General features: G+C 34.4%; 1 protein-coding gene across 14 annotated transcripts in view; it reads right to left on the bottom strand.

Moving 5' to 3' along the window:
- LOC106153442 (ATP-binding cassette sub-family C member 5) overlaps nt 1-21,719 on the bottom strand; it is a 51,777-nt gene that overhangs the window by 1,668 nt on the left and 28,390 nt on the right. For 4 of the 14 annotated variants that reach the window (XM_086996606.1, XM_086996619.1, XM_086996618.1 and 1 more), the window contains 24 exons: nt 17,879-17,986; nt 16,827-16,934; nt 14,461-14,568; nt 12,210-12,372; nt 11,639-11,766; nt 11,191-11,262; nt 10,756-10,880; nt 10,078-10,150; nt 9,575-9,778; nt 9,237-9,381; nt 8,598-8,873; nt 8,073-8,257; nt 7,439-7,585; nt 6,998-7,127; nt 6,402-6,597; nt 5,976-6,062; nt 5,283-5,472; nt 4,415-4,504; nt 3,635-3,824; nt 2,864-3,023; nt 2,418-2,496; nt 1,889-2,002; nt 1,234-1,398; nt 586-722 (listed from right to left, as the gene is read on the bottom strand). In XM_086996606.1, the coding sequence (XP_086852732.1) occupies nt 586-722; nt 1,234-1,398; nt 1,889-2,002; nt 2,418-2,496; nt 2,864-3,023; nt 3,635-3,824; nt 4,415-4,504; nt 5,283-5,472; nt 5,976-6,062; nt 6,402-6,597; nt 6,998-7,127; nt 7,439-7,585; nt 8,073-8,257; nt 8,598-8,873; nt 9,237-9,381; nt 9,575-9,778; nt 10,078-10,150; nt 10,756-10,880; nt 11,191-11,262; nt 11,639-11,766; nt 12,210-12,372; nt 14,461-14,568; nt 16,827-16,934; nt 17,879-17,986 (3,380 nt within the window). Of the gene's footprint in view, nt 1-585; nt 723-1,233; nt 1,399-1,888; nt 2,003-2,417; nt 2,497-2,863; nt 3,024-3,634; nt 3,825-4,414; nt 4,505-5,282; nt 5,473-5,975; nt 6,063-6,401; nt 6,598-6,997; nt 7,128-7,438; nt 7,586-8,072; nt 8,258-8,597; nt 8,874-9,236; nt 9,382-9,574; nt 9,779-10,077; nt 10,151-10,755; nt 10,881-11,190; nt 11,263-11,638; nt 11,767-12,209; nt 12,373-14,460; nt 14,569-16,826; nt 16,935-17,878; nt 17,987-21,505; nt 21,614-21,719 lie in introns of all 14 variants that reach the window. The other 10 variants (XM_086996608.1, XM_086996613.1, XM_086996610.1 and 7 more) reach the window with 7 other exon arrangements.

Genomic DNA, 21,719 nt, shown 5'->3' with positions numbered 1-21,719 from the left:
ATCACTAAGTGTATGTTCAAACAAGAGCAGATAAAAGTCTTAGTCAGACTGTGCCTTAACTGTTCCATAAGACAACCTAAATATTTCCCTGCTGAAGGAAACAGTCTGGCATAAAGGGAGTTATGTCAAAGGACTTCAGCCTCCATTTCAGTCCATCCCTTTCATCTATTACAAGTAAACAGAGTTGTGATTTAAGTTTATTTTTTTTTAATATTTAAACAATTTTGAAAAGTTAACTGGCTTCAAGTCTGAGTGAGCTGTTGTCAGAATCTTAAAATGATCAAACTCAAATGAGTAAAATTTAAAAATAAGTGAGGTATTTGCAAACTTTAGGTAGCCACCATAATTATTTTTTCCTCTCATTCTTTTTATGGGACACAGAAGGAAAACTCTGACAGAGACAAACCTTAAAAATAAGAAAAATACAAAACAGGAGGAGGGCCAACATCTGATCATTGCCATAAAAAAAGTCTTTATGTGGTTAAAATCTCACTGCTGATTTGCCATTTCAGAAAGTCAAAAAGGAATCCAGCAAAAAATTATACATCAGTATTTAAAGCCGTAATCATGTGACTATTTTCTCACTCTTGATTGGCTGGTGCTGACAGATCTATGGGGTTCTCCAATGCCATTTGTTTCTCTGCATCCATTGCTGCCACCATGTGGCTGAAGATGGAGTCTGGTTCGGAGAGAAGTTTTGCTGGTGTATCATACTCCACAACCTGAAATATATGTCCAAATCTATCAGATCAAATCAACAGAGGTAGGTATACAGACAACTATTTAAATAGTTACATTTTGTAAAGTGGCAAAGCCTTTTTACGCTTTTCGTTTCACTACAAAATATACAATTGATGGAAAAAACTGCAAAAATAGAAGATGCAGTAGTGATTACAACTCTATCTTGGCATTTAAGTTGCTTAAAACGTTTTAAATAAAAAAAATTAAAAATAACTAAACACATTTCAGATACACCTGACCAAATACACCATATTATCTACATTTCATAAAATCAGTATAATTACAGTACTAATGCTGTATTGTGTACCGTTAACAACTGTGTGTAAACATGAGCACATGCAAATGTCTCATTGTGTGTGCATGTCTGTCTGAGAGAGAAAGAGAGAGAGAGAGAGAGATAGATAGATAGAGAGAGATGGGTGTGTGTGTGTGTGTGTGTGTGTGTGTGTGTGAGTGAGTAAGTGTAGGAAAGATATTTGGGGGCAATGCTACCTTTCCATCATCCAGCACCATGATCTTATCACATCCTAGCACAGTGTTCAGTCTGTGTGCTATGGTCAGCATGGTGCAGTCTTCAAATGCCTCCTTAATAGTCTCCTGGATCAGTGCATCTGTCTCTGTGTCTATGGCCGCTGTAGCCTCATCCAGCATCAGAATCTGAAGAAATTACATAATATTTTAAATTATTTTTAATTTTGTCACAAGCTAGTTACCATGTTAGATTATTGATTCCCAACCAAATAGTTACTTTGTTTGGCAGGAAATGTATAAAATACATAATGTATTAAAATATGAATTCAAACTAAATTTTAATGAGACTTCTGCAATTATTTCTAAAAACAAAATTTTGCATGCTTTTACCATGATCACTTTTCTTAAACAAAATTAATATATTCTGATGAGTGTTACAAAATAGGAGCAATGATCCTCAAAGATTATCAATAACACTTCCTCAATGTAAGATTTCTCATTTAAAGAACACATCATGTTTTTAGAAATATTTTTAGTACACATAATGGCACTAAAATGCCTAATATTATATGCATTTTTTATGACAGACTCCCATTGTTTTCACATATTTTTTTAATGTCAGATTTTATAAATATTTAGCATGTTAGACAGTTAATCTGATTAGACTGTGCAGTACCTTGCTATGGCGTAGCAGAGCTCTAGCCATACATATCAACTGTCTCTCACCCACTGAGAAATTCTCTCCATTCTCCACCACTGGAGCTTCCAGTTGGCCTTCCAGCTCTTTTATCTGAAAAATAGACATCAAACAAATCAATTACCACTTGTTTGTTTTTCAACTTTCAGTGGTATCACATCAATTGGTGTATACACTGTTACATGTACGTAGCATATGGGCACTTTTGAGATAGACGTCCAACTTTCTCTAGATATCTTCCCTTGCACTCCTCATCATGCACAACTACATGTACAGTAGTTTCCCACAGTATTTCTCAAGATCTCTCTGGCAGTTAATGAAGTTAATGTTCTCTAATTGCAATACCTTGACTAACTTTTGAAAAGTAGATTTTATCCAAATGATGAACCATTCCTTTGCTGACTTAAGAAAATGAGAAGTATTTTTGGCTAAAATTTTCCAGTTACCCTGTATATGACTTAAAATTAATATCCGACTGTGATCCAACATAACCCTGGAGCATATTTACCGTGTCCTTGACATGGCACTTCTCTATGGCTTCCCACAGTTCCTGGTCAGTGTGCTGTTGGAATGGGTCCAAATTATATCTGGAGATGAAAAAAAGTGTTCTATATCAAAATGACATACCAACAGAAAAAAAAAATGTTCTACTTCTTTTATATTTTCACTCTAATACTGAAATAATATTGTTACATTTTCTTAAATGCACATTGATAATTCTGGATTGGTGGGTGTTGTAAAAAAAAACTTTCAGTTAAAAAAATTATAATAAACCAAAATTAAAATAAAAACTTAATTACAATAGCATTAGAACTTGAAAAACAGTTGATATAATAATTTTCTTTTTTAATGGTTTTATTTGAGCCCAGCAAGCATACCTTGGTGAAAAAATTACTGAAATTTTCAGAATAATTTTTTTACATAAGGTCTAACATTCACTGTATACCACCTTACCTGACTGTTCCCACAAATAGCACAGGGTCTTGTGGAATAATGGACAGTTTGGATCTGAGATCATCCAGTCCAATACTGCCTATGTCTACACCATCTATCACTATCTTCCCTGCTGATAACTCCACCAGACGAAACAGGGACACACCCAGACTGGACTTTCCTATAATGTTAACATATAAATTCAATAAATTGTTGATATTTAATAATGATATGCATATCTATGATAAAAAAATAAGATACAAGAGAAAAAAAACTAATTGGACCTTTGAAAGACATTCTTAATCATTAGATGTTCTAGCCAATTTTGTCAAATTAAGACTAGACTGGACCTTTCCTACATGATTAATAAATATAGTAAAAATAATAATAATAATGCGCATATCATAATATAAAATCAAAAAGTTAATTCCCCTTTTTAGAGTTAAAAGGCTTTCACTCATTGGTTTCTAATACACTTTTTACAAAGTTTATAACAATTATATGATATACCTTCTTTGTGCCATGTTACAAATCAAGTTATGGACAGTTAAGGAATTCAATAAAAAAATTATCCATCTATGCAAAATGTAGCCTCATTATATACTATGTATAAAGTTTCATCCTGCATAAAAGTGTTACAGCAGGAATATAACATTTCATTCTATAAAGTTAATGACATGGACATACATGAAACAATCATGTAATGAAAAATAATAAATAAATAATAATTTTTGTACATAAGACAGGTGGTTTGGGGGTTCAGACCCCCTTCCAACTCTAGTGTGGACTTACCTGATCCAGTTCTACCTACAATCCCTATCTTCTTCCTGGGCTTGATTTCAAACGAGATCCCCTTCAGCACCAGGGGCAGGTTGGGGCGGTACTTCATTCGTACTCGCTGGAATGTGACATGGCCTTCAGACGGCCAATTGGCAGGGGGACGGTTTTCTTCTACTACTGCTTCCGCTTCTGACTCCAGATTCTTAAAAGATGAATAATTAAAAAAAGGGTTCAAATTATTCAAACCTTAAATTTAATTCAATTCTTACTCTACACATAAACTGAATATAATTTTCAGATATTCAATGATGATATTCCACAAAAAAGTGAATGCCAGGCCTTCATCTATCTTCAAGTTCACTTCTGATCAGTATCATCTGGTGCACCCATTAAAGAGAATCTTTAAGCAACCCATAAAATACAGTTATTACTCAATCTTTGTTGGGAAATTGGTTAATTTTACAAATACTGTATATTTTAAGTCATAATTTCTTACAATTTGAACATTGCTATTGAGTGGTAGCAACAGCATAATAAATCAGGCTACTCTATAGTTCTTTTTAAGCAGTTAAAGCACCACAAATGCTATATAGAAATATAATTTTCCTGATTATAAAATTATGTATATATGAAAGTTTGCTAATTTTGCCTGTTGAAGAAATTGAATAGTAACTCTATTCATAGGTCTTGAGAAAAACTTAGTAACCTGGCATGGTGTTACTATGCCTAGTGTATGCAGAAAAAAATATCATTTTTTTTTTTAATTGGATAAAGAAGGTTTCCTGTGCCTACCTGTATGTAATGCTGTATTCTCTCTACAGAGGTAAACCTGGCCTCAGACTCTATAGACAGTCTGATGGTGAACTGGAACAACCCAGTCATCTGGAAATAATAATAATAATAATAATAATAATAATAATAATTTTAACTGATTTACATTTACATTTATATGTTTACAAGATATGCACTAGAGCAATATAGTAATTCTTAAAGAACAACAATTAATCAACAAGTTCAAAACACTATCCTTTGTAAATGAGACTAGGAAGAAAGAAAAATTTTGACTAATTTACTGGCTTATATTTCAACGGACAAAGGAACCAAGGTCCTTTTCCTACTCCAAACAGTAATTTTTGTATACGTAGGAAATGAAAATGGGTTGAAAGAGGAAAGACTGTCACACTGTTTTTGTAAAAATGCCCAAGTTAAGATACAATTTCAACCTTTATTTTTATTTTTAATGCATTCAGTGTCTTAAATTTAATAGGCCAACTTAGAGACAAAATTTATAATTATTTCTCATCATTTACAGTGTTCACTTTGGGCATTTGGACACTGGTTAATGATTTATGTATACTGGACATAAGTGGACATATGGAAGGGTACATGTTTGGCCTTCCCTAACCAGCAAGATGCCTTCCCTTACTAGCAAGGTACGAGGCAGCGGTATGATTTCTGACAGCAATATACTCACCAACTGGTAGAATTGTGTAACAGTATCTTTTGTCACCAAATAATTCATCACTATAGCTGTTAGTACTCTCCTTTAAATCCTAATTTATAGATAAATGTATGTATAAATATGAATGTGGCATTTGCTTATCTATATTGCATAAGACAGTGCCAATCTATGAGGAAAATATGTGTGATCTTCCCTTACCTGTATTGCATAAGACAATGCCAGCCCAGCAAGTGCTGGTGGCATGATTTCTGTCGGCGTGATGATGACCAAGATGCCGGTGACTGTTGTTATGAGAATGGTGAGCAAGTCCAGGCGTATTGCCAACCAACGCATGGCGCAGTTAAACATAAAAAATGGGACTGTGTTCTCATCCATGAGAGTTTTAAATCTAAGATTTAAAAGAAACAAAAAGATATAGTGAAAATTGCTATAAACTCTGGACCGGCACCTGATTAAAAAAGCATGTGTACGAAGTTTCAAACATCTGGATAGTGATATTAAATATATAATACTCAATAACACTACAATAATGCTACCACCTCCATGGGGAAAAAGGCAATTTTTATTTTTTAAGTATACACAAAGTCCCATACTTAGTAGGAATTGTCATTTATTCCTTCCTTTGTGAATAAATATCCTGGAAATTTCAGATAACTTATCCAGTAACAATGGATACATAATTTCCTGCATGGGCAGATATATATTTATACATGTAATGAGTTATGAAACACTATATGATATTTAAATCCATATATATCTTAAAATTAAATAATTTCCGACTTGAGTAAAAAGAAACATAAATCGTGTGTAACGTGCAATATGCTAAAATAAACAGTAATTATTTTCTCACTTCATTGACAAGTTAATGGACAGTAAAAAGAAGATACTAACTTTTTCATAAATTGCTCATTTTTCTGGTATGCATGAATAGTGGAGAGACCCTGTATAGTGGCTGTGATGTGGCTGAACAGTGGGGACCTGGAGAATTAATAATTTAAATAGTTATCATTAATGAACAGTGGGGACCTGGAGAATTAATAATAATAGTTATCATTAATGAACAGTGGGGACCTGGAGAATTAATAATTTAAATAGTTATCATAAATGAACAGTGGGGACCTAGAGAATTAATCATAATTATAGTTATCATTAATGCTTAAAAAATTAATTAAAATTTATCAAAAAAAATCTTCTGTCACAGCTAGTATTTAGACATTCTAAGTGATACCAAAACTGAACCTCAGAAAGTTACCAACATGTTAATGTAAATAAATAAATAAATAAATAAATAAATAGTTAACAAATTGCCCTCCATACCTGGTGGTATTGTCCAGCCTCTTCAGTTCCCGTATTCCCACACGGAAGCAGATGTATAGAAAGAAGAACACAGCGATGAGTGGGACCACTGCGATGAGGAACCACTGGAAGACAGCTGCTATCATGCCTATAGACACCAGAATGAGGCATATGTTCTGAAGAAACTGCTCTGACAGGAACGGAAGCATCACATCAACTGGGGAAGAAGATAAGTTTTAAAATTTTTTAATAATTGAAAATGATCTCCTTGTTGTCAAGGAATATAAATGTATGTTCCTGCAGTTTTCCTAATGTTCATTTAAAACAAATGTACATGCACATCCTACACCATCAAATTTATACATTTTTGTGCATTACATGTGTACCAATATTGTTTTTGTTAAAAAATGCTTTCTGATTAGCCAAAATTTTATTATATAAAATGACAATAACTGAAGAAATAACGACAGGTTACTAGATACTGGAATACTTATGCAGAATACTGTGATGTTCAGGTGAACAAGTCAATGAAATCAAATATTCAGTAATTCACAGTTGATAGAGATAACACAGAGGTGATATCAAACTTTTATTTAAAATATGACGCTGTTTACTACCTTCATCTAAATCTTTGGAGAACCTGTTCAGTATTCTGCCAGTGGGAGTGGTATCAAAGAACTTCATGGGACTCCTGAACACTTTGCTGAATAAGCTGTCATGAAGGCTGCTGGAGGCATGAAGAGTGGTCTGGAAATGGAAACAATGGTAATATATAAACTTAACCAATCTAAATGGGGATATAAATAATAAAATAGATCTAGTTTTCTGATCTGTCAAAGGCATGGGGAGAGGGGTTGTCTGAAAATGAAAATGGCAAATTAGTATAAACTATTGCAATTTAAATGGATATCACTGTAACTTCTTTGAACAAGAGAACACAAGATTGAAGAGCATGTCAGACCTCCACCTATTTTTCATGTACATTCACCACACTACAGCTGTACTTCATCACTGATTATGGCCATATACAACTGAAAAATAAGACAGATTCTCCTTACCTTCATAAAGACGAATCCCCTGATACAAGTGGTCACTAGGATGGCTATTATGGTCATTCCATAGATCAGGGTGTAGAAGTCAAGGTCAGGGTTGTCTGTAATGTTATCACTGAACACTGTCCTGTTGCCCACAGTGACATTTACACCCTACAGAGAAAACGATTTTGTGTGTAAAAAAGGTTTTTCACTGTCTCTTGTCTCAGTGATTGTGAAATAGTTAAATTGTTTCTAAAAAGACTAAACATGTATTATATACCCAGTACAGAATATGTGGTATGACATTTCAGCGCTACGTCAAAAGGCCTATATCACATGACTGTGTCATCTACAGAGCTGCAGTACATAGCACTGCACCTTCATAAACTCACATCTTTTTTTTTAAATATCACTGGATACAATAATAATAATAATAATAATAATAATAATTGTTATTATTATTTTTTTATTTTTATTATTATTATTATTATAACAACAATAATTACAGAAACTGCTCCATAACACCTTTTACATAACTGGTAATCTTACCAAGAAGGCAGTATATCCCACACTAACTACAAACAGGGATATCGCTAGGATAGAGATAATGTATATGTTATATCATCAATAATATAACTGCTATATAAAACAATCTTACCCCACCTCCCTGACGCAGCCAATATGACAACCACCAGTTACTAAAGGCAGTACATCCTACACTGATTACAAACAGGGATATCACTAGGATAGAGATAATATAACCACCAGCAGCTTGGAAGTAGGCTTTGTATGTGGAGAACTTGACATGGCCTTTCTCTGATTCTTCTGCTTCAATGAGTTTACCTGATGATAATAATAATAATAATAACAATTACAACGTAGTTCTATTAATTAATAATATTATACATGCATTATTAATTCAACCTTGACACAATGATCAATAAAAAGCTTATGATAATTTCCTTTTTATCTACTATTTCATGGAATTAAAGAAAGTATTATTTCTAAACAACTCCGTAGTTCAGGTCCAATGGAAAATCAACAGCATTTGGCCAACTGCAAACTTCAAGCAAACTGGAAACTCCACTTTCAAATCAATTTGAGTCTAGAATAATGTACAGGGAGAACTCATAACTGCCTCTGATAAAATTGTACATTACAGCAATTATACACATCCCCCTACCTCCATCCTCCTCAAACACATGAGGTTCAGACAGCACACTGGCTAGACTGGTCATACTGCTGAGCATCATGCCGTGCCTGTCCCTCTCCTCTATCCTCTCAGGGGAGATACGCGGCTGAGAGGCACAGAGGTGGCCATCTTGACTGAGATAGCGATGAGAACGGCCTGTGGTGTCAGAGGAGATCTGGCGCAGTGGGTGGTGCTTCTGGTAACTGTTGGCACCACCGGTGCTGGGAAGGCTGTTTGGGAGTGGGCTTAATGGGGGCTCCACTTCCGCTGTAATCAAACAATAATGATTTAAATTACTAAATATGATCACTGTCTATCTTCTCTAATTCCTCAAAACATACAAACAAGATGAAATAGTTTTTTACTGTCTCTTGTATAATGATGGTAAAAAAGAAAATACCCAGTAGACTAAACATACTTTCCACCAGTACCTATATAATAAGTCAATGTATTACAAACCCTTACCAAAGGACCTTGATCAAATGTGTAACTTATGTGAGCTTCAGAAGTTAAGATATCACTGACATAGGCCGAAACATGATGCACCATACATTTAGGTGGAAAACAAACAAAAACTCTAAGAACCAAGTTCCTTATTGCACAATCACTGAAATGTGTGCACTTCCTGACCTGTCTCCTCGTCTCTAGTGTCAGTGAACATGGTGGACACCAGTCCAGCATACTCTCCATTCTGCTCCATCAGTTCTTCATGTGTCCCTCTCTCAGCTATCATCCCATCCTTCATGTATAGCACATAGTCACACTCGTTCAGGTACTGGATAATAATTAAATAATTTAATAAATTAATTTTAAAAAAATGAATGCAGAAACAGAAATATACACCAACCGATTAATTGATAAATTAATAAAGTATGAATAAACAAACTAGGATATACAAATAAATAAACAAACAAATAAATAAGTAGAATATTTCAATTTCTCATTAGATTATTTCACTCCATATTTACCTGTAGCTGGTGTGTAACAAACAGGACTGTCTTGTCCTTCAGTGCCCCCTTCAGGCAGTTTTCAAAGATATGCTTCCCAACATGTGTGTCTACTGCAGAGAGTGGGTCGTCAAGGAGATAGATGTCCTTGTTGCTATACAAGGCCCTGGCCAAGCTGACCCTCTGCTTCTGACCACCACTCAGGTTGATTCCTCTTTCTCCAATCTAATGCCATTTAATCCAAATAAATGTCAATTAGTTTACTTAGTAAAGGCCTTTTTTAATTCCAGTGGTGTATCTTTGCAATACAAATGTACAAATTGCTAAAAATGGAGAGTTATATTTGCTGCAAATCATTTAAAGGCAAGCTGTCACCCCAGTACCCTGACACAAAATCATGAAATAGCTTTTTATTATTGTACACTGTCTTACTGTAACCCAGTATTTAAATGGAATATATTATACTAGGAGTACAACAAAATTTAAAAAAAAAATGAGAGAGAGAAAAAAAGGCCCAGTTTTACCTCAGTGTTGTCCCCATCAGCCAACTGTTCAAGGTCCTCTGCTAAGTTACAGGCAAATATAGCAGCATCATATCTGGAAAACATTAGGATACTCTCATGAATTTTTTTCTCCACTGACAGAGCCTAAAATATCATAATTTTTGGTAAGTTGTGCCACGAAGTGCAGCCCTGTAACCAGCAATTTTAAAAGAGTAAAGGTGTTTAAAAAACTTTTTTCTCTGTAATTAGTTGAACCAACTTATGAAATGGCATACATATCATAAAACAAATTTTGTTAAGGAACAGACTCTATGTGGTCAAGAGGGTGTTTCTTTCTAACCCCTGAAACCTTGCCTGCCTACAGGCTGGCTTTGGCTGAACTCAATAACACTCTCTTTCTGACTATAGACCAAACAAAACAGTCTATATACTTTATCTTCAGTCTTTATACTTGGGGGATGAAGTGTTTCAAAACCTGCCTTTGCTATTTTTTTTCATCATTTTTGAACAACAGGCAATGTATTTACACCAGAGGTAATGAAAAACCTAATTTATTATTGTTCTTATTAGTATCAAACAGTGATATTCAGTTGTCAATCAATTGATGACTAAGATAGACTCTGATCACCGAAATCTCAGGTGAGTTAGTATAAAATGTTTTTGTGAACAGAGTATTCTAAATATAAATTAACAACACACCTTTCCTTATCAAACTCCTCTCCGAAGAGAATATTTTCTCTCACTGTGGCATTCAGGATCCAAGCTTGCTGAACAGCGTAGGCAATACTACCATTAACAGCCACTTCTCCACTCACCAGCTTCATCTACAGAAGAAAGAAAGAAAGAAAGATGTTTTTGACATGATATTTTAAAATCTAAGGTGCAGTTGGAATATCCATGATATCCAAATGTGTTGTTTTTATAATTCACAGCCTTAACTTTCACCAAATCTTTGTAACACTAGTATTTATCCACTGCTCTTAAGAAATAGTTATACTTCTGTGTTATACAACAATGGGTATCATGAAAGAGCCTAAAACAAGGATGTTTGCACTGCATCATATTTTGCACGTCTACAAAATGCCACAAGTCTTGGGGTATCTCCAGTTAGTCCCACTACACTCCCAAGCTTACCTGTGCCAAGACAGCCGAGAGTAGTGAACTCTTTCCACTTCCTACAGATCCACAAACTCCCATTAGCTTGCCCTGAAATATTATAATAATACTTAGATGCAGTCTCCTTAAGTGCAAGGCTCTTCAAAAAAAGCAAAAATCAAAATCTCTTTATCTCTTTTATCCAAAAAATTAACAGAATCTTTTTAAAATATTATTATCTTCCCACCCCACCACACACATAAAACTATGTTGTTTAAATATGTATCACAGTCATTTTGTCAATGAGTAAAACCTGTTAAAACCAAGACTTGAAAATCATGCATATTACCTCTTTCATCAATATCACTCAACTTCTCTTTTTAACAATTTTTCTTTTAGATAATATCCTTATATTTGCAATCTTTACATTTAGTTCCTTGCAATACAGTGAACATGCCATGTACCATCCAATACAATATTAACTTACTTTTTCTAAAACTAAATGTATGTTGAACAAAGCTTTCACAAAATCCTCACTCTCCTCGTCTTCTTTCATTTCATCTCTTAGAGTCACTTCCTCAGCTGATGATTTTTTAGACTTCTTCTTTTTAGAATCTGAAAGTTGTTGAAGTCACAGTACATTATCATAAAAACAAGATATTAAACTAAATCTGATATGCATTCTGTCTGAAGGCAAATTGGGGACAGATAAAAAGTAAATGAAGAATCTCTGTCATCAATCACATATGTTAATTAGTGCAAGAACGCAAATGCTTTGTAGTTTACTGTTTTTTCAGCATTCTGTATACATACTACTATTGACTTAATGTATTGCACTAGTAGTGCTAAAAAACTTGGCCAACATAAGAAATTCATGTCAAATACTATTCTGAACTGAAGAAAGTGAAAATTTACCAACGTTTCACCTATATACAAGTCATAAGGCTACTGCAAATCTATCAGCTTTGATAGAAACAATCATTTTTTTCCAAGTTGAATCCAAATTTGGACACTCAGTATTTCTTTAATAAAAGTTGTCCCCACATATCTTTTCCTACCAGTGGTCTTTTCTCTTTTCTTCTTGTCTTCACTCTCTTGTTTCTGCTTGTTCTCGGACTTGCTGGCATCCCAAGCCAGAGTGGCATTGCTCATGAACACAGCGTGGTGCGGCTTGGGTACACGCCATCTATGGGGCGTTATTTCTTCCATCAGCAGTACACTCTATGAATATTGAATTTGTCTGTTATTATGTTAGTATTATTATACAATTATAAATATAAATAATAAAAACATATTGTAAATTATATTATTATTACTTTTATGATAAGAAATGGTAATTTTTCAGTGGGACACATAAAATGAAATGAAACACATTAATCTAGATGTAAAACAAAATCTTTGTCTTATTGCAAGTTTACAAACTAGTGAATATTTTTCTCTATAAAAAATCAAGCCAATGTACAAATTACTTTCAGATCTTTATGTCTACATTAATACTATAACAACAATAACAAAACAGTTTTTAACATTAAATTGATGGAAAATAGATTGCTGTTAATTGAAAAATAAAAATGCAAACAGCCCCGCCCAAGCATGCATTGTGTTAGTGGGCAGTCACTATTAGCAAGTTAATGAAGCATTGTTAGCAGCAAAAGCATAAGCAAGTTAACGGGACAGATGAAGCACATACAACTACAATTTATATATTAAATTATATGAGAAGCATGCAATTTAAAGGGGAATATAGTGCTGTTATTGAACTGTAGACAAAAATAATTTGATTTTTTTATGGTTGATAGGTGTGGATTTCTGTTGGTAGATATCTTTCAAACTATTTCCTTTGAGTATTTAATGATGCCTCACAATAATAATAATAATAATCATAATAATAATAAAATCTACATCATTTTAATTCACCATGATCACGTAAAAAAAATTGTACACGAGTTTCCACAACAAAGTAATGCCAGTACGACTGTCATTTCAGCATTGTGATCAAATCTTTCTCCCTATTCCTTGTATTATGATACTTTTTGCCAGCAGTGGATAAATATATACAGACATATATTTTCTGGGGTTTAATATTATCAACACTCACATCAAAATAGCTTTCATGTTATTATAACCATTCAGTGTCTGTAAAACAAGGCACAAATATATGCAAAACCCTCACTCCCTTTATCAGAGTTATAACCTTTAGCCTCAAAGACACACATTTTGGAAAAAATATCTTAGCTTTTTACCAAGTGTAATATCATTCATAAACTGAATGACTCCTATTTATTTTTTAATTTTCCCAGCGTAGGGATGTATATTAAAAAAATTATTTGTCATTCCAAATGAAGAGGGTTGTTTCAACATCAGTTACATATCTTTAAAATAGCAAAAATAAATAGAGAATTAAATAAGTAAATAAATACAGCCTGTCAACGCATACCACCAAGAGCCTATCAGTGAATAAAATCCCCACATATCATCTGACAGGAAAAGTGCACAGCTAACAGCAACATTTTAAAAGAAATGTAAAGAAGATGCATTTCAAAATGGGAAAGCATTATTTCCAGTGACCAAAGAGCATGTCTGTTTACAACACCATTAGTATACAATTAGAAAGCATTAATGGCAAAACAATGCCTGTTAGACCTTCATATTGTTGCTAATATATATTCAAAATTTCCCTTTTTCACCAGGTACACCATATGCAAATTTATTTAATCCTTTCCCCCTGCCATAAAATGTTTAATTAAATTGTGTATTGTAACCATTTAAAATCACTAGACTTTATTCTCAATTATGACTTCATGGAAATTTTGAAACTACACAGAAACCCTGTTCACACTAAGGGCTTATTCCCACTGAAAATATTGGTCTACATAGATCGATCCAAATCTGCAAGGACTCTCGCTGAGTGCAATCAGCTCAACAGGCCTCCTCCTGGCCTTGAGTACAATGCAGGAAAGCTGGTGATTAAACCAGCATAGGCTGGAAACAAGAGGATGTGTGTTTAACTGGTTGCATTCAATGAGAGTCCATGCTGATTTGATTCAATCTACACAGACAGACAGTTTCAAAGGTAACGAGCCCTCACATTTGGCAAATCCTGATCTCTTTGAGCCCAAAAAGGGATCAATGAAAGTAATCATTAATGTAATTTTGTCAACAGGTTTTGATATCTTTTGTGTTAAAGCAAGAGAAAAGTAATGAAACCACCATGAAAAATCAAAACCTTTTTTTTTTAATATATAAAGGTCTAAAGTTCACTGGGTGCCTTTTTATTAAGTATTAAAACTCCCAATCAACTAAGCAAACCTTCAAGCGCTCATTGATGATAAAAAAATCTGACAGGGCTCTGACGGCTGCCTGCATGGTGCCCATTCTTGCCTTCACGCAATTGAACAACCCCACCACTACAAAAGCCTATGTGAGGAATAATATACACATTTAAGAAACATATGCAGTGAGTATAATACATATAAACCACTTTACTAGTTTCGTTTATATGCATTATACTCACTGCATAATGCATATAAACCACTTTACTAGTTTCGTTTATGACTCAAATAAAGTCGACATGAGAAAGGATAAACCACATTAACCAATGAGCCATAAAAGAGCTTTTAAACTGTACCTTCTTCAGATTTTTGGTCATTCATCTGACTTACATCTATTTGTCCCTCCCGTTCACTAAAGTTCATCAAATGACTTAGTAACATGCGATGCATTACTGTTGTAAGCACAATAACACCATTATTTAAATGAGTTGCCAAAAATGAGCAAAGGATATCAATAGCAGAGAAAGCAGAAAATATCTGTTCAAATATCACTTCTCTGGAAATATAATAAGGCCATTTGGTATTTCTTTTAGTTATGCTATTTGAAATTATATGATGGCATTTGGTCTGGTTTTGTGACATAAATTTGACTTTCACCTCAGTAATGTAGATGGCAAAAATCGGGAAGGCATCATGATATTCAGACCCTGTATCAACTGCTCATGATCTTCATCACAACTGACTGGTCAAAATATTTTACATTTTTTTACAATATCTACAGAAGACACAATATCTATTTACAACCACTCATAATCCATGACTTTTTGACATCCACTGCCATAAAAACCTTCAAACTTCAGTGACAAAGTCAAGCTGATAACAGACTGGGGTTAGTTTCTAGAACTTCTGAAATTTTGGGTGACTGCATACAGAGGTTACTGTGGACCAAGGAATAGAAGCATATTGACAGTGATAATTATAATGTTTTACATATACATGTCATGTATGGCAGACACTGTTATAAAGAACAACGACTTTCACACTATGCTCACACATCCTCACTCCTTAACACAAAAAAACATGCTAAAAAAATTCAAGCAAATCCAATTCTTGTCTTGAATATGTGTCAAACACATTTTTACGAGAATATAATGTTATATTTACAGAAAAAAATCCATGTGCTACAGACAACTAGACGTGATACACAATTTAAGCGTCTTTTAAGATTTAAAAATCTCTTGTAGATTTTTTTCCTGTCTGACAAAACTTCTTGAAGAGTTAAGTAATAATAATTGTTGTGATTATAATTGTTTGTTGCAATTAGGATATTATCATTAATTATCATCGTTTGTTTCGTTTAGAAAACAGCATTTTTGTATTGTATAAGTTTTGAGAGTATACTACCAGTGACCCATTGTGACAGGTCAATGATTTAGGGAGTAATGAGCAGATCATACTGGGGCGGAGACCACTCGTGATTTGTCAGCAGATGCGCATGGGGGCTGGCCCATCGTATGATTTTGTCAGCAGATATGCATGGGGGCAAGCCCATCGTATATGTATACATTTTTTTTTTTTTTTTTGGTGAACATTAGGATTATCTCCAAGTTTATGTAGCTGCAATTCGAGTAAGTTATTATTATTTAAATATTTATTTATTCATTATAGAACCATAAATTGTGCCTTTACTTGATCATGTTCACCATTAATTGTACTCCATTGTTTGTATTATCATTTTTATTTTTATTCATTGCGTTTTATTTTCATTAATTTTTAGTTTCACCATACACCGTAAACTGTTACTTGTCTTACCTGTACGTATGATGTGAAATAAAGGCTACCAAAAATTCAGATATGAATCCTGAGTTGTTCAACAAAAGCCAAGGTTGTTTTACTGGTCTAAGAGCTCTTTAGGATGGTTGGTCCATAATAAATGTATTTGATTTATCTGAATGGACTTCTGTCACCTCTGATGGGGGAACCATTGTATTAATTTGCTCAAGAAGTTTAGTTTAAAAAAAGTGCTTAGAACACAATAGTAATGAAAGCATAAATTTCCAAACTATATACTAATGTCTAGCAAACCGTAACAGATGGGCTGCCAATACCTGGCATTGACTAATATTTAATATTTTTATTTTTAAAAGCTGCATGATTTTTATGGTTTTCATAAGTCAAATAAGAATTATTAATTTGAATAAAGACATGCAATGTGCATTAGTGCTTCACTCACATATATTAATAATATAAGCAAAAATTCCTATGCCTACAGTCATTACCCAAATACATATAACCCTGAGAGAGAGAGCAAGAGAGAGCGAGAGAGAGAGAAAGAGAGAGTAAGAGATAGAGAGAAAGGCAGGCAAACATAAAAACGCAAATACATATATTAAATGTGTAGACCTGAAGTCTTGTGAAGACCTCTTTAACTTCGGACAGAGCCTTAACTGCATAAATCACTGCTCCAAGCCAGCCCCTGGTGGAACCCAATAGAGTCCATACTGTAAATGCCTATGGAAAAAGTCAACGTTCATTTCTTATTTTAAAATATCTATTTATGATTTTCAATAAATATCTAAGATTTATTTCATTTGACTTATTTTTATCTGTATGGTTTGCATCTGTTCTAATAGCTGAAAATGAAAATTAAGAATTAACTCATGGTTGATCCATAAGTGATGAAATTATAAGAAATTAAAATCTAAAACACATATGGGTATGGGCCTTGATTTTTCAATACAATATTTCTTTCAGGTCCACTCCTACAAGCAGTAATGTACGAGTAAAGGCCAATAGAACAGACTTATATCTAAACACCTGTACTTGTTGATAAAAATAAAGTCATAGTCTTCATATGGTGCCTGAACTCATGGTATTCCTTAGAGTAACTACATAATAGAAATGTCATAAATGGGGGAGGAGGGAGTCTACATACAGTGACACACTTGACTCTTGTTCTATTTATGAACACAGGGTCCTGTTGTCTCTTATAATATAAAGCTGCGTCTAACTTGTAACCACTTAATTCAAAATAATAATAATAATAATAATAGTCTTGGACCAAACCTTGTTTCATTCAATTTGTGAATGTCAGTATTTTTAATTTATTATATTTCTTTCTTTCTTTCTTTCTTTCTTTCTTTCTTTCTTTATTTTTATTTATTTATTATTATTATTTTTTTTTTTTTGCATGGTTTTATTCAATATAAGTTGGACCATCTGCAAATTCAGTAACTCATATGGGACATTTAGCTATAAGCTATCACCGCATGGTAACAGATATGAATTATTATTCACTCAAGTTTTCATGATCAAGAATTGTGATTTTAATAGAAATGTAAGGCAGAAACTTCAAGCTACAGCATACAGATCTAAGAAAAATCAGTTTTCCCATTTCTACACGCTGGCATGCTGGGTAATGCTGCGTACATGATGTTATATAAGCCCTGTGTTACCTTAATTCGGCCAAGGCAAGGATATGCAGCAGAATATGCATGGGTTACTGTTCTTGTTTGATTTAAAACACGGCGAAGCAGGTTGCTCAATGAAATCATCGTCATGGCCTGAAATCATGACACATTTACAATTCACAATAAGCGACAGCTCCCTCAGCACAGACCTTTATCTAGGGCAATATGGCAATTACTGAAAAGGAAAACAGTTAAAAATTGTTTTGATTCATAATATTGGGAGAACCAGATACTGCTTACATTAAAAATGCCTCTTTCTATCCTGAATAATTGCTAAACCTATAAATTTCATCAGGAGACTCCAGGCAGTGTAATTCTAATGATATATATACAAATATCTACTGTTGAATATAGTTCTCTGCGGCCCATCTCTCTCTCTAGACCTTATAAATGGTCCAGGATTAGGCATTTATGAACACTACCCGCAGATCTTTTAGCACTAATACCCATATTAACAACATAACCCACAAATCAACCAACGTGACCAGAGCAGATGTTAGTGCTAGGTATGGCTTTGTTGGTGCTAAATAATTTTATGGTGTGTTGGTTAATCTGTGGGTTTTGTGGTTAATAAGGGAGATAGTGCTAAACGATCTGCAGGTAAGGCTTGAAAACAACTTATCTGTTTATAAGGCCTGCTCTCTCTCTCTCTCTCTCTCTCTCTCTCTCTCTCCGAGCCTTTTGTATATATGTATGTATTGGTGTGTGACTCAAGGGCAGTGGGGGTGGTGGGAGGGGACTGGAGTCTCAAAACACTACTTTGGACAGGAAAAGGTCCATTATTCATCAAAAGTTGTTCTACCACTTGGGTTCTAGGTCAGGTTTCATAGTAAAAAGGTCTGCCTTTTCAGAAAAAGAACCCCTCTTTGCTGGTGACAGGTCTGCTGTGTTTGTGTATGTGTGCGTGCATGCACATGCATGCATGTGTGTGTAATGTATGAGTAAAGGCCAATAAAGCAGACATATGTATACATGTGTGCCTATCATTAGAAACAAAGCCAAGTCTTCATACCGTTCTTAAACTCATGGTTTTCCTCATGATAAGTACATTATAGGAGAAATGTCATAAGCGGGAGAGGAGGGAGGTTATATATACATACAGTGACACACTAGACCCTTGTTCTACTTGTGAACACAGGGTCCTGTTGTCTCTTATAACTTATAATCACTTAATTTAAAATAATAATAATAATAATAATAATAATAGCCTTGGATCAAACCTGGGAGTCTCACAGCAATCACACCAATTTGCGAATCAGTCAACATTTTTTCTGCATGGTTTCAATCAATTTGAGTTGCATCTACAAACTCAGTAATTTATATGGGACTTTTGGCTGTGAGCTATCACTGCATGGTTACAGATATGATTCATTATTTGCTTAAGTTTCCATGACCAAGAATCTTGATTAAATATGACTTAGAAATCAAAGGCAGAAATGTCAAGCAGAATCTTCAAGCTACAACATATACAGAAATAAGAAAATACAGTTTCCCATATTCTGCATAGATGTGCTCGGTAATACTGTGTGCATGATGTATTTATTATATGCCCTGTGTTACCTTAACTCGGCCAAGGCAAGGATATGCAGCAGACAATGCATTTGTCACCATGCTTGTTTCCACTAAAACACGACGAAGCAGGTTACCCAATGAAATCATTGTCATGGCCTGAAATCGTGACACATATTTACAATTCACAACAAAAGACAACTCCTACAGCACAGACCTTTACCTTGAACAATATGGCAATAACTGAAAAGGAAAACAGTACATAACAAAATATTTTATTACTTTCTTATAATCAACACAGACAACTACCATACATGTTAACAAAGAAACACTAATGCCATTTAAACACACTGCTCTGTCACCTAACAACAGCCTAGACCTGTTCAACCAACAATATGTGAATATCTAATATCCAAAACAAAATGCCAAAGGGATACAGTTTAACCGAAAACAGCAAGATTTACCTTCAGAATTGCTATTCAGATACCACCTCAAACACACACACTCGGGGTAACTTTATTACTATTTTGGGGTAAAATACTTGTCTGAAATAAAATGGTATCAAGGCACACTTCCCCATAGTAACAAGGTCAATAGAGGCTTTTCCACGGTCACGTGACTTCCGCTAAATTATCCGTGGGAACGCGAGATTTTGCGGGATTTGAAGTTTCAGGGGGAAAGTGTGGAGTGTACACGACGGACGCCATATCGAGGAGTGCTCATTTCAATCTGAATTTTCAAAGTTTCGTAACATGTTAACACCTGATTTTTTTCGAAAACACATTCATGGGAGCAGTTGGAATAGAAAATTAGCAGAAGTACCTGATGACTTTTCAATGAAAGAACTAAAAACGTACCTAATCGACAGCAAAGATAGGACATTCGGTACTTTTGTAGTATACCCCCCCCCCCCCCACCCTGTAACTTTCTGAATCCTTCATTTTTCAAACATTTTTTTACAGTGTCTTTTGCACCTATGTCAAAGCTGTTGAAATAAAATGTTTTTGTAATTACCTGTGGTCTTTTTATTAGTTTTAATCACGTTTAATCCACCCCATTGAAATACAATGTGAAAATTTACAATGTAACCGCAGCTTGCTGCGTTTTCGTTGGCTAACTCTACCTTATTTTATGTGAACATAGGATTGATACATTGTATACTTAGATTTCCTCTGTGAAATTATTATGAGCTACTTGTTCACATAAAATTAGCTTAGAGTTAGCCAACGAAAATGCTGCAAATTATTGACTGCGGGTGTAAATTGAAGATTCTAACTTTGTATTTCAATGGGCTGGATTAAACGTGATTAACACTAATAAAAAGTCCACAGGTAATTACAAAAGCATTTTATTTCAACAGCTTTGATATAGATAAACAATAAAATGTAAAAAACTGTTTGAAAAGTGAAAGTTACAGAAAGTTACAGGGTGGGGGTGGGGGGGGGGGGTATACTACAAAAGTACCGTAGGCCCCTTCTACTCTTTCCCCCTGAGAAACAGTCCCGCACAAAATGGCGCGAACTGCGCATGCTCACGATTTCGTGGAAAAGACTCTATTTGCCATATAAGGATTTTGGCCCACATATCATGCTGCTTGTATCCAATAGGGTTGCATAAAATCCACCTGCTTTGGTGGAAAAATCAACTGACCCACAACTCTCTTATAATTCAAAAGTTGACCCTATACAACTTTAGTGCATCCCTTAGTTTTGGCATATGCACAGTGCTTCAAATTGTACTAATCTTCCATTTTGTCTAGATTACTCGTTATTTGCATGTTTGTTTGAAGTTGGTTTTAATCAAGAAATGTACAAAGTTTTAGTGTGCTTTGGCGCAACTACTTTCCAAGATTTGGTTGCCTGAGCAAAAAAGTGGTTACAAGGAAAATGCAAAATGCAACTGTAAATGTCCACCTCCTGACTTAAACAAAGGAGGCATTTTATTTTAATAGTTTCTAGTGTCACCACACACAGATAAGCTTTGCTCCACTCAGACAGAATTAATTAGCTTAACCCTCAGAAATGTTAATTCTATTTGGCCAAATATCTGACAGTGAAAGAAAAGGTTATTTCTACTAGTATATGTGTCCCCATTAGTGTGTACCTTCAGTCTTCTCATGGTTACTCTGCCCTCAGCCATAGCTTTGACAGCATATGGAACAAATAGCAGCCAGCTTGCTAGAGGACCCAGGAGACTCCAGGCAGTGAAAGCCTAATGGTATATACATATATCTTCTGTTTATTACAGTTATCTATTCCCCATCCATCCATCCAAATCTCTCTCTCTCTCTCTCTCTCTCTCTCTCTCTCTCTCTCAT

The sequence above is a fragment of the Lingula anatina genome, chromosome 10, assembly GCF_051362555.1.
Source record: "Lingula anatina isolate TDL-2025a chromosome 10, LinAna3.0, whole genome shotgun sequence".
In the NCBI taxonomy this organism is placed as follows: Eukaryota; Metazoa; Brachiopoda; class Lingulata; order Lingulida; family Lingulidae; genus Lingula; species Lingula anatina.
Note: the sequence above shows the minus strand (reverse complement) of the source record. Positions and strands in the feature narration are given on the sequence as shown.